General features: G+C 44.2%; 1 protein-coding gene across 1 annotated transcript in view; it reads left to right on the top strand.

Moving 5' to 3' along the window:
- The window catches only part of NID2 (nidogen 2), an 83,154-nt gene extending 70,116 nt beyond the window's left edge, over positions 1-13,038 (top strand). Inside the window, exons 12-20 of the mRNA XM_052646617.1 lie at positions 2,053-2,172; positions 5,227-5,448; positions 6,074-6,243; positions 8,074-8,203; positions 8,582-8,753; positions 9,398-9,555; positions 11,156-11,279; positions 11,983-12,092; positions 12,371-13,038. Coding sequence (XP_052502577.1) covers positions 2,053-2,172; positions 5,227-5,448; positions 6,074-6,243; positions 8,074-8,203; positions 8,582-8,753; positions 9,398-9,555; positions 11,156-11,279; positions 11,983-12,092; positions 12,371-12,381 — 1,217 coding nt within the window. The 3' untranslated portion in view covers positions 12,382-13,038. The remainder of the gene's footprint in view (positions 1-2,052; positions 2,173-5,226; positions 5,449-6,073; positions 6,244-8,073; positions 8,204-8,581; positions 8,754-9,397; positions 9,556-11,155; positions 11,280-11,982; positions 12,093-12,370) is intronic.
- The last annotated feature ends 104 nt before the right edge of the window (positions 13,039-13,142 follow it).

The raw sequence follows: 13,142 nt of genomic DNA, 5'->3' as shown, positions 1-13,142 counted from the left end.
CCACTGCTGAGTTTTCCAAATTTGCTGGCACATTGAGTGCAGCACTTTCACAGCATAATCTTTCAGGATTTGAAACAGCTCAAGTGGAATTCCATCACGTCCACTAGTTTTGTTCGTAGTGATGCTTCCTAAAGGCCCACTTGACTTCACATTCCAGGATGTGTGGCTGTCGGTGAGTGATCACACCATTGTGATTATCTGGGTCGTGAAGATCTTTTTTGTACAGTTCTGTGTATTCTTGCCACCTCTTCTTAACATCTTCTGCTTCTGTTAGGTCCGTACCATTTATGTCCTTTATTGAGCCCATCTTTGCATGAAATGTTCCCTTGGTATCTCTAATTTTCTTGAAGAGATCTCTAGTCTTTCCCATTCTGTTGTTTTCCACTATTTCCTTGCATTGATCAATGAGGAAGGCTTTCTTGTCTCTCCTTGCTATTCTTTGGAACTCTGCATTCAGATGCTTTTATCTTTCCTTTCCTCCTTTGCTTTTAGCTTCTCTTCTCTTCATAGCTATTTGTAAGTCCTCCTCAGGCAGCCATTTTGCTTTTTTGCATTTCTTTTCCATGGGGATGGTCTTGATCCCTGTCTCCTGTACAATGTCATGAACCTCTGTCCATAGTTCATCAGGCACTCTATCAGATCTAGTCCCTTAAATCTATTCCTCACTTCCACTGTATAATCATAAGGGATTTGATTTAGGTCATACCTGAATGGTCTAGTGGTTTTCCCTACTTTCTTCAACTTCAGACTGAATTTGGCAATAAGGAGTTCATGATCTGAGCCATAGTCAGCTCTCGGTGTTGTTTTTTGCTGAATGTATAGAGCTTCTCCATCTTTGGCTGCAAAGAATATAATCAATCTGATTTCGGTGTTGACCATCTGGTGATGTCCATGTGTAGAGTCCTCTTGTGTTGTTGGAAGAGGGTTAGCAGATGACACCACCCTTATGGCAGAAAGTGAAGAGGAATTAAAAGCCTCTTGATGAAAGTGAAAGAATAGAGTGAAAAAGTTGGCTTAAAGCTCAACATTCAGAAAACTAAGATCATGGCATCCAGTCCCATCACTTCATGGGAAATAGATGGGGAAACAGTGTCAGACTTTATTTTGGGGGGCTCCAAAATCACTGCAGATGGTGATTGCAGCCATGAAATTAAAAGACGCTTACTCCTAGAAGGAAAGTTATGACCAACCTAGATAGCATATTCAAAAGCAGAGACTTTACTTTGCCAACAAAGGTCCGCCTAGTCAAGGCTATGGTTTTTCCAGTGGTCATGTATGGATGTGAGAGTTGGACTGTGAAGAAAGCTGAGTGCCGAAGAATTGATGCTTTTGAACTGTGGTGTTGGAGAAGACTCTTGAGAGTCCCTTGGACTGCAAGGAGATCCAACCAGTCCATCCTAAAGGAGATCAGTCCTGAGTGTTCATTGGAAGGACTGATGTTGAAGCTGAAACTCCAATACTTTGGCCACCTCATACGAAGAGTTGACTCATTGGAAAAGACTCTGATGCTGGGAGGGATTGGGGGCAGGAGAAGGGGACAACAGAGGATGAGATGGCTGGATGACATCACCGACTCGATGGACATGAGTTTGGGTAAACTCTGAAGTTGGTGATGGACAAGGAGGCCTGGAGTGGTGCGGTTCATGGGGTCGCAAAGAGTCAGACATGACTGAGCAACTGAACTGAATATCGAGATAGTGCCAATAAAGAAAGGAAAAAATAAACTATTGTTATATATATTTATTGTAGTGTTACTGAAAGGAAATTATTTATGGGCTAAAGGTTAGTTCAGAGGTAATAACCTCCTGGCATTAACTGTGGACGAAAGGCGCCAGGATGTGTTTCTGTGTGAGAGGCCGTGTCTGACTTCTACACTGGACGTGTCCCTTGCACTCCGTACCCTCTGTACCCTTTAAGGTGCCAGTATGTTTCTGCCCCTACACGAGGGTCTTCTGAAGTGGATGCCTGGGTGTCGATCCACGCACACTGAGACACGTGTTCAGTGAAATCATGCTCCTTCCTTCCCTCCCTCTCTGTCCCTGACTGCTGCAGATGTCGACGAATGCTCGGAAAACAGATGTCACCCCTTGGCCACCTGCTCTAATACCCCTGGCTCCTTCTCCTGCCGCTGCCAACCTGGATATTACGGGGATGGATTTCAGTGCACACCTGGTAAGGTCAGGGAGGCCTCCCCATGTGACTTTGTATCACTTGTCTCTGACTTGTGGAGTGCAGGAAATAGTCTGAAGTCTGTTTTAATATCAGTGGGGAAAATAAGTGTGACCCTTGTAGGTGGATCCCACTGGTTTATTCTAAGCTAACCCCAGCCCTCTTCCCAACATGTCGATGGGGAATCACTCTTGCTCCTGCCACCTATAGAAGAGGTGCAGGGATCTGTTCTGTTTACCTTAGAGACCTAAGATGCTGCTGATGAACTTGTCTGTTATGGTCTAAGCACTCCCTGTCTGCATGGGTGTGGTGTGTGGTTTCCAAGCACTCAAGAGTTCACGCCAACTGTAGGTTGCCAAGGCAGACTGCTGCTCCTTTGTTGAGTTGTTCAAAGATGGGAAGAACTTTTTCTTTTAATACAGAAGAACTTTATTAATGAAACACAGCATTATCATTTTAACCAAAGTAATTCCTGTACAGATCCATGAGCTCACTATTCAAAGATCAGTTTTTACTGTTGAGGAAGGTTCCATAAGTACCAGTCTTGGCTTTTAATGTATGAGAGTAAGAAATTGAAAATTACTTCATTTTTGTAATTTTGATTACAGTTTTGATTTTGATTGCCAGTTTTGATCCTTTCAATAATATGAATTGTTATGGCCAGGACATTAGTGCTTCTAAGATTCATATAAGTAAACATTGGTAATGTTTGCTTTAGATGTCTATATACCCTTGCTTCCACTATAACATTCCTTTTTGTTTCCCCTGTTTCTGGGGAAAGATTTTTCAGGTTCCACCCCAGCCCCCCCCCCGCCCCCCCACCGCCCCACCAAATACAGAGAGATTCTGTTTCACTCATGCCTAGTCTTTAAAAAGTCTTGATTAAATTCCAGCTGGGATTTGAAGAAATCAGATGGTTGGGAGGTGCCCTAACAGAATGGTTCAGAATCCTGTTAAATTTATTAAGATAGTCATGTATTAAGGACAGTGATCCAGAAGGGAGCCAAGAGAATGAGATGTTAATTACAGCAAGAGGGGCACGTTCCTTTGTGCAGACTCTTTCCCATGACCAGGCCTCTCTTGGTGCTGGTTTGGCCTTGGTCGCCATTTCTGACTAGTCTCATCTGCATAATAGGGTCCGCTTTCACGGGTGAGAGAACACTCTGTGCCCAAAATTCAAAAGTATTTAAAACCCTGCCAGCCAGAAAGAGAAATAAATCCATGATTGGATTGAGAAACAGCTTGAAATAGTGAGCAATGACAGATGCCCACGTGTAAGTGACGTGAGGTACTCCTTTCCCAGAGGCTGACTGCTGTGTGCCTTGTTGGGTGGTCCCCCAAGAACTGATGCTCTGAGTTTGGAATGTGGACCAGGGGCGATGCTGGGAACTTCTTCAGGGAACCCCACCCGGTGATGATGGCGAGTGTCTGAGGAAATGGTATCTCCCTCTCTGGGTCCTCTGAGACACATTTGGGTGAGGAAGTCAGTCTTTTTTCTCCATGATGTTTTCAAAAGAGCTTTGCTTCCCATGGGTTATGAGCTCCAGCGGCAACCTGAAGGGCATCAGCTTGCCCCCAACATTGTGAGTCTTGGAGTTGTGCTCCTTTGGTTGGAGCTCTGGAGATTTTATTCACCATCTTCTGGCTTTCCAGGTGCTCAAATGTAGTGTTTCCAGCTGTTCTTTGAACTCATTGGAGGTTTTAACCAAAGGAGTGACATGAGATGACTTTTTTTTTTTAAGGGACTCTTTCTGGCTGCTGGTTGAGTTTACAGCAGGGCAGGGGGTGGGGAGCAGGAAAGATGATGGAAGCAGGGAAACCAGTAAGAAGGCTAACATACATAGTAATTCTGGCACGAGATGACAGGGGTAGATGTGGTGAGATGTGGAGATATCAGCTGACAGTTTTTGATATATCAGATGTAGAGTGGGAGAAGGGAGTCAGGGTTTAGTGAGTCTGAGCAATGGAAAGGTGGAGATGCTGTATAATGCTATGGAAAAGTCTAGGGGAGAGAAGCTTTGAGGGGAGAAAGTTCAGCTTTTGTTCTCCTCTGAGATCTGTTACACATCCACGTGGTGATAGAAGTAGGTATGATGTGCGATTCTGCAGGCTCTGAGTTGCAGGAATTAATGAAGGACAAATACCTTCAATCAGTACTTCAATTCCTGTAGGTCATCCTATCTTAGGAGACTGTCAAGTTAAACTGCCTCAAGCAGAGTCTTCGCAGACAGAGGACTGCTGTATCTGAGACAGAGCCTTGGCAGCCCTGTAGAAGCAGTCTGGGAAAAAACTGCTGGTAGGGAAGCTCTTCTGCCACAGAAGCTAACAAGAGTTTCAGCACAGTCGTGAGGAAGGAAGGAGGAAGGATGGGGAAAGATGCTGGAGAAAGGGAGGGACCGAGCAACACGGCAGGAAGCTGGGGCCTCAGCTTTGAGATAAACCCAGGGCAGGGTAGCCAAAGGACTTCAAGGAGCCGGAGTGTCGCAGTCTGTATCAAGTTGTTTGCCACCAACTCTATGATCACACATACTAATTATAGTCAGTTTTATTCAGTATAGTTTTCCAGCGGACAGATACGTAGGGCCACACGTAAGCAGGGCGTTGGGTAATACTTCCTAAGACACACTGGCCAGTCTCAAGACAGCCCTCTCAGATGCAGGTCCCAGAGTTTGAAACAAGAAGGAATAAATATTGGCTTTAAGCATCATGTAGGCCACTGAGTCCCCAAGGAGAGTCCCCAGAAGTGCTGTTAGCAGAGGCCCCTTCCCAGGCTGAGCAAGCCCTGCACCCCAGATGTTACTGCCTCTTGTTCTTTCCTGATGTGGCTGGGCCTTGATGACACTCCTCCTGGCCTGAGGGTCACAACCCCTTCTCCCAATCCCCAGAACCTCCTGGAGCACTTTGCTGCTCGGGGCCAGCATTCAAGGGCTTGGTTGAGGCCTTGTTATGGACATGAGGGGGAAGAAGATGAGGAGGCCAGGCCTGGGGATCTTGAACCACATGCTACAGTCTGTTCTTGGCTCACACTCAAAAGGCTCTTTGTCCGCATCTGCTCAGAGCCCACCCAGAGGCCCCAGACCGTCTGTGAGCGCTGGAGGGAAAGCCTGCTGGAGCACTACGGGGGCACCCCCAGGGACGACCAGTACGTGCCTCAGTGCGACGACCTGGGCCACTTCACCCCACTGCAGTGCCACGGCAAGAGTGACTTCTGCTGGTGTGTTGACCAGGACGGCAGAGAGGTGCAGGGCACCCGCTCGCAACCAGGCATCACCCCTGCATGTAAGCACCCCAGGGCAGCCCTCCCTCCCCTCTGCCGTGTTGAGGTCCCTGTAGGGAAGCTGCCAGCTGTGGGTGAAGGTGGGGGAATGAGGGGTGGACAGGTCCAGTGGAAGAAGTCACTGATGGGCTATGCTGATTTATAATCTTGTCCGCCCCAAATCCCAGTGCGGATTTAACGTTTGGTTTTGTCATCAGCACTTGCTGTAATTAGAACATCTGGAGCTCAGTTCAATATGTAGTGCCACCGCCTGCTCCCACTACTCTGAGCCTGGAGTGTAAGGGGACAGGTGTCACCATGGGGCCCCAAAGAGAAGCTGACACAACACTGGCTCTGGATATTTTTCTTTTTTTTTAAAAAAAGGGGGATGTTCTGCTTTGTTCAAAGGGAAATACTGTGTTGTCTTCCTCCCCAGTAATTGGCACTGATTTGTATAATTGATCTTTGGGAGAAAAAACCCTGGAAATTAGAATTTCTTTTAAGGCACATCTGGGGCACATCTGTCCAGAGTAAAGAACTTCTGATGTTCCTGGAGGCTCTGGCAAATGGGGAAGTAAACTTTTCTTCTCCTCTCCACTGACCATTTCCTTCGCTCTGCTCCTTCCACCTCCCTCTTCCTCACCGCAGGTATTCCCACCGTGGCTCCACCCACGATCCGGCCCATGCCCCGGCCCGACGTGACCCCTCCACCAGTGGGCACCTTCCTGCTCTATGCCCAGGGCCAGCAGATTGGCCACTTGCCCCTCAATGGTACCAGGCTTCAGAAGGACATGGCCAAGACCCTGCTGTCACTGCATGTAAAGTGGACTTCTCCCCTGGGGGTGGGGCAGTATTGCATTATCAGATCTGGGCAAGGTCTGAGGTGCAGGGGCGCTCCTGGAGGGCTCCTGTTTGGCAGTTATCTTTGGGAACCTAAGGGAGGGGTGCTGTTGCTGGGAGCCGCATCTGACTGATCAAGGCCACTTTCTCCAGTTGGTGTGTGGGGTTTCAGCTATGTGGAAGGCGAATTTCAGAGTTGTCAGGATACTGAAGCAGCGATGGGGATCCAAGGGAAAATGATTTTTAACCCCAGCCCCCAGCATTCTCTTTAAGCCCTAGACATCTCTGCATATTCTGGAAGTCAACTAGTGATAGCCTTGTTGTTGTGGACCCTTTCCCTCCTCTTTGGTCCTGTTGACCAGCTGAATCTGTCCTAGATGAAAATATGGGGAGCACATGATGCTGGAAAGGAGTAGACAGGGCTTTCCCCAAAGGATGCTGGCTGCTTCCCGAGCTGACAGCTTCCCTATGGTCAACACACTCCATTTTGGAGCAGGGATTTCTTCACTAAGATGGGAGGAAAGAGAAGGGAGTTCACCAGAAAGGCACTGACACTTACAATGGGTTGCCCTCCCCACTTTTAAGATTTGAATTGTGTGTTATTCCAGACACTAGCTGCTGATTTTTAGTTTCTCTACAAGATTTAAGTGGGACTTTTTTCTCCAAGAAATCTTGAAATCATTAATGGGCTTATAAATCCCATGATCCCCTGGGTTAACGGAAGCCTGTATGGATGTGCCCCCTTGCCCAAGACAGGTAACTTTCAATTTTCAAGTAAAATTGAAAATTAAAATCCTATATAAAACTGCCCACTTTCCCACAGTAGCCTAATGCTGCTTTTCTTGTCCTGACTCCTCTCCCAGTCAGGCCAGTCCCAGGAGGCTTTGTTAGGCAAGCAGCGAGCTTGCAAGACCTCAGGGACAGCGTTGGTGTTGGCTTTGCACATCTGCTGGGCTTCTCAGAGCAGGAGTCTGGGCTGGAATTCAATGAAGCAACTTCTGGGCAGAATTTTGGAAAGGAATATCACCGACTCAGCACTTAAAAAAAAGGATTTTGTCATTTATTTAGCAATAAGGAAGGAGGGGAGAGCTCCCAAGCCAGAAGTCAGGTGGCCACCATTCCCCAGTTCCTTCGAGTTCTAACAGACTTTCTTTTACACTAGAGTACAGCCCAAGGATTGCTTTGTAGTAAGACGCAGAGACAAGGGTAAGGGTGTCTGCACCTCAAATAGAAGAAAGATCTGACTGACAGGGCAGGGGAGGGTTGATTTCATTATATGTTGGCAAATTTTAGACAGGCTTTTTCAAAAAGTGCTGGATTACATTTGACAGAGTCAGTTTTTGTCCAGTGAAGTATTAAAGACTTACTTTGCTGAGACTAACATTTGTCCTCTAATCACTGAATGGGCTGATCTTTTCATGAAATCACTTTTGTTTTTACCAGCAACAGTAATAATGCTTATTGAAAGCTTACAATGTACTCATCACTGGTTAGGATACTTTATAAGCTTTTCTGGTATTATGTTGATAGCAGCCATGTGAAGTAGGTGCTGTTAACTTCTGTATGCCTTTGTCACCTCATTTGCAAAATGAAGGTAGTGCCAAAGTAAGTGGCCAAGCCTGGCATTGGCTCAGGGAAGCCAGCCTCCATTGCCTATACTTCTACCCACTGCGCCCAGCTGCCCATAAAACCATAGAGTGCAGGGCTGGTCAATGCTGCCATGAACAAACGAGTGAGGTGGCTGAGCATGAAGTCGGGGGAAGTGCAAGGAATCTTAATTCTTCCAATTCTGTGTTTTGGTCACACAGGGCTCCATAGTCGTGGGAATTGACTATGACTGCCGGGAGAGGATGGTGTACTGGACAGATGTTGCTGGACGGACAATTAGCCGTGCCAGTTTGGAACCAGGAGCAGAGCCCGAGATGGTCATTAACTCAGGTCAGCAGCTCCACCCAGAAGACACTTCCCATTTTATTTCATTCTACTCAGTCCAGGTTATTTGCCTGTTTTGTGCCTAAGTCTCCCACCTACCTTCTAGATAGGACTCTGAACAGGAAGGGCTTGTGTAGGAACTCAGGGAGTGGCCCCAGCCCTGGGGACGCTTGGTGCCACCAGGCTTGGGGCGGGGGGTCTTATGAGGCTAGAGTGAACTAGACATGGCAGGAAAACTACAAAGGACCTACTTCTCTATTAAGTCTGTTTTTTTAGAGACTCTCAAGATTTTCCCGTTAACTGTTGGAACTTAGTAGACCTTTCTGCTTCAGATTCTCCTTTCATAGCTGCAGTTGCTTCAGTCTTGCCTTTGCTTTATTTCAGGTCTAATAAGCCCTGAAGGTCTTGCCATCGACCACTTCCGTAGAACAATGTACTGGACGGACAGCGGCCTGGATAAGATAGAGAGGGCCAGGCTGGATGGCTCTGAGCGTCGGGCCCTCTTTCACACGGACCTAGTGAACCCTCGTGCCATCGCTGTGGATCCAATCCAGGGGTCAGCTGGGCTTCCCTAATTCTCCTCTGTTACCTGTTGACCCTCACTTGAAGCCCTTGGGTTCTAAGTACAATGTAGGGCGGGTCAGTACATGAGCATAAAAGTGCACGTTAATTTAACAGTATTCACGGAGGATCTACTAGGTGTCAGGCACTGTTTAGGCAAAGACAGGGTCTATCCTTTCATGGAGCCTATGTTCTACTACGTTCTAGGAAATAAGACAGTAAACTAATGAATCACAGAGTAACAAGGAAATTACTAAGCCTGTGATGTGGTATGTAGAGAATTCAAGAGTATGTGAGAGAGACTGGGGGCTACCTTGGATCAGGCCAACCCTGCGACTTCAACTGGAATGAGGTGGGTCTCCCTCCAGCAACATATTAGGAAATCCCAGTTGTTAAAGCCATAGTGGGGTTACCTGTGTAAAATGGTGCAAGTAAGCAAAACTCAGACACCAGATGTGTTATTCCTCTGGCCCCATTTTCACAGTGGCAGTGTTTCCTGTCTACAATAATTGCTAAGGTCATCAACTGGGACATATAAAGATAACCTTCAGCTTTAACTTTCAGCAGCGTTTTTGACTCTGAAATTTGCATTCTACGCATTGAGGAAGGTTTATCTTTCTCCGTTTCATTTACCCATAGCAATCTGTACTGGACAGACTGGAATCGAGAAGCACCTAAGATTGAAATGTCATCCTTAGATGGAGAAAACAGAAGAATTCTAGTGAATAAAGACATTGGACTACCCAATGGTTTAACCTTCGACCCCTTCTCCAAACTGCTCTGCTGGGCAGATGCAGGTAATACTATTGATGGAATGCAAATACAGAACACTACAGCGTGCAGTGTGAGCACTCTGATTTTACAGTAAAACCAGATCCCACCATTTGGAACTTCTGGTTTAAATTTATAACACTACAGCAAACGCTCTACGCCTTTTACAGCAGCGTCCCTAACCTTTTCGGCACCAGAGACTGGTTTCGTCGAAGAGTTTTTCCATGGACGGGGGAGGACAGGGCCTTTTGGGATGATTTGCGCAGGTTATATTTACTGTGCACTGTATTTCTATTATTAATTGTATTAGCCCCACTTCAGATCATCAGGCATTGGAGCCCAGAAATTTGGGACCCCTGTTTTAAAGGACACTTTGTAACAATTCTTACAGTGAACTTCCTGAGGTCTTATGTGTATAAATGAGGCGGTAAGTTTGAGAGCTAGTACGATGTCCAACTTATTTTTTACTGCTTTCCTTCCCCCAACACAAGCACTTGGCACATCTTGTAGGTTAAAAATAAGTATTATACACTGTTGGAATTGACAGGCTTAGATAAATGAACAGAGGTTATTTTCTTGTCTCAGTATTGCAACATCTCTAAGTATCTGTTATTCTAACAGTCAGTATGATGTTATGCTGGGGACATTCTTTGAAAAGCAATATGGCAGGATGGCTTCCTTTAGTAATAAATTTGGGCTGCCTGTTCCCAGGTTCTCGCTCTCTGTTGTATAATTTCGTTACTATTAGTACAACTGAAAAGATACTTTATGTTTCATTTGATACTAAAAAATAAAGCTGTTCTTAAGGAATTTGATTCTAATAAAAGGGACAAAAATGCAGGTGGGTCAATATTACAACCCAGCTGCCCAAAACAAGTGATATTTTTAATAGGTATTTGAAATTTACTTAAGGGTTCCATGAGAAAATGGCTTCTCCAGTGGCTCAGCTGGTGAAGAATCTGCCTGCACTGCAGGAGACCTGGGTTCAATCCCTGGGTTGGGAAGATCCCCTGGAGAAGGGAATGGCTACCCACTCCAGTATTCTTGCTTGGAGAATTCCATGGACAGAGGAGCCTGGTGGGATACACAGTCCATGAGGTCACACTTGGAAATTCCTGTCTTGTTTAGCTATTAAAATATTTACACTGAAAAATACAAGTCAGGCTAGCATTTTACTTTTTATTTCTGCCTAGAAAATAATATAGTCTAAAAAAAAAGGATTTTAGTTAAAAGGCAGCCTTGGCTATTATCATACATTGCTTACAAAGGGCAGGTATTTATCCAAATGTTTTAATAGTTTACGAGCTCACATGTAAACTTCTTTAACACTGATGTAACTTTATCTCTATTTCCTCCTCTGGGAGAAACTTAGCCAGGTTTCTGTAAATGCAATCCTGTTTTCCAAAAGAGGATTAAGAGTTTAAATGCCAATAAAAACTAGAATGGTCTTAACAACCTGAAGACTGGTAATAGAACAGGAAAATTTTATAGTTTTTAATTTGTATTATTGCAATGGGGATAAAATATTCCACCTTTGTTTTCTCTGAGAATGAATTTTACTTGCCACTGTTTCTGGTAAAAGAAAAAAATTTTTTTCATCATATAAAAGGATCTCTGTTTTAAAAGGAACTAAAAAACTGGAGTGTATATTACCTGATGGAACTGGACGGCGTGTCATTCAGAACAACCTCAACTACCCCTTCAACATTGTGAGCTACGCAGATCACTTCTACCACACCGACTGGAGAAGGTGAGCCTGAAACACTCTGGACAAGCCTGAAAAGGCAAACTGTTCTGGAGGACACAGCACTTGTTGTACCATGTTAGTAAGTGACTTTAGAAATTAAGCCCTATGCTTGAGCTTTTTTTTTTCTCATTCTTTCTTCATTAGTAGATAATATTCAAGTGTTACTGAAGACTTTTAAAAGCATACTTTTATATCACCCAGAAATTTAATAGCTCTGCCATTTTTAAGTTACATGTGAGCAATACTACTTGGTAATAAACTATCCAAAAAGCAAGGACATTAGTCTGAATCTGATCTTCAGGGAATAAAAAATGACATTATGGACATATTAGTTGCTCCCTAGGAGAATGAAAAATACTACACCTTACACTAGTTCGCCAAGAGGAACTGGGAAACATTAAGTATATGTTCTTCCATTCCACCCCCAGCAATTCTGATTTGCACAGTGGTTCTCAAACTTTAGCATGACATCTGAGTAGGAGCCCAAAGAATCTGTACTGCTATCAAGTTCCCAGATAATATAGATCTGAGGACTACTTTGAGAATCACCGATACAGACGGATCTTCAGAATCCAAGTCAAAAGTTAGTTAAATTAATTTTAAAAATGTATTTGAGAAGTCTGGCAGAGATTTCGTTTATCGATAAACTGACTTTTTCTACCCCCGTCTTAAATCCTATGAATTCACTCTTCCTTTCTGTCACCAGGGATGGTGTTATAGCAGTCAACAGAGACACCGGCCAGTTCACTGATGAGTATCTCCCAGAGCAGCGATCTCACCTCTATGGGATAACTGCAGTCTACCCCTACTGCCCAGGTAAACAGCTGCTCAGGCAGCTCCTTTTGGACCAGCTGGGTAGAGGAGGATAGATCTAGTAGCTGATCACCCTTGGCCGGCTGCCACCACCAGTGAGAGCCACTCTGAGCTAGAAAAGCTACTGGCTAACACACAGGGGTGACCATTCTGCTACCTTAAGTCTACCAAGCTTAACTGTATACAAAAAATGTCAGCCTACTAGAATATTTCCCCTTTAAAAAGACTTGCTGTTGCAAATTAGATATAAAATACTCACATATTGTTCCCTCCCTCCACAGGGAGAAAGTAAATATGGACTTGGAATTTACAATTGGAATCTGGACCCTAAAGAACATTTATCAGGAACAAAGGTGAAAGTGAAAAAGGAATTGGTCATTAGAAGTTCCTGGCCATACAAGATGAACATTTTCAGTGCAAGAAGACTAAGTATATTTTGTGAAAAGTTTATACCTCAATCTTTACTACTGTATTTTTAAAAAACAAGTTATTTCAAGATTAAGAAAGGCAACAGAATTTTAATTGTTGCTTATATAAGCAACTTTCCATAAACATTTATATCATATTTAAAAAGTCAAATTCATTCAACTAATAACCAATTAGAGCATGCTGAGACCCTAAATCTGATTTTTGCTTTCTGGACAAGAAATTAAAGCACACGTGATCAGTATAAAAATACAATCCTAAAAGATCATAAACCCTGACATAGTTAAGAGAAGGCTAATGCAGAACTGATGGGAAATAACCAACTTATTTATAGCTTCCCAACAAAAGTTCTAGGGTTTTTTTTTTTTTACCTCTACATCAGTGCATTTCTATTTATATTAAAAGGTGCTAGAATGTTTCAATTTGTATTTTCTGATCCTGTAAATCCCTCTATAGGATTACCCACGGAAATTACATTTATATATAAATACCAAAGATGTAACAGTTCTCAAATTTTCTAGATTACTCCAATAAAATATATTTTTAAGTTTTCCTATGACTTAAGGATTTGTGTTGTCTATAATGAAGTTGGGGGCGGGGGGGGGGTGGCAGGAACTTAAAAGCAGA

Source organism: Budorcas taxicolor, chromosome 10, assembly GCF_023091745.1.
Source record: "Budorcas taxicolor isolate Tak-1 chromosome 10, Takin1.1, whole genome shotgun sequence".
In the NCBI taxonomy this organism is placed as follows: domain Eukaryota; kingdom Metazoa; phylum Chordata; class Mammalia; order Artiodactyla; family Bovidae; genus Budorcas; species Budorcas taxicolor.
Note: the sequence above shows the minus strand (reverse complement) of the source record. Positions and strands in the feature narration are given on the sequence as shown.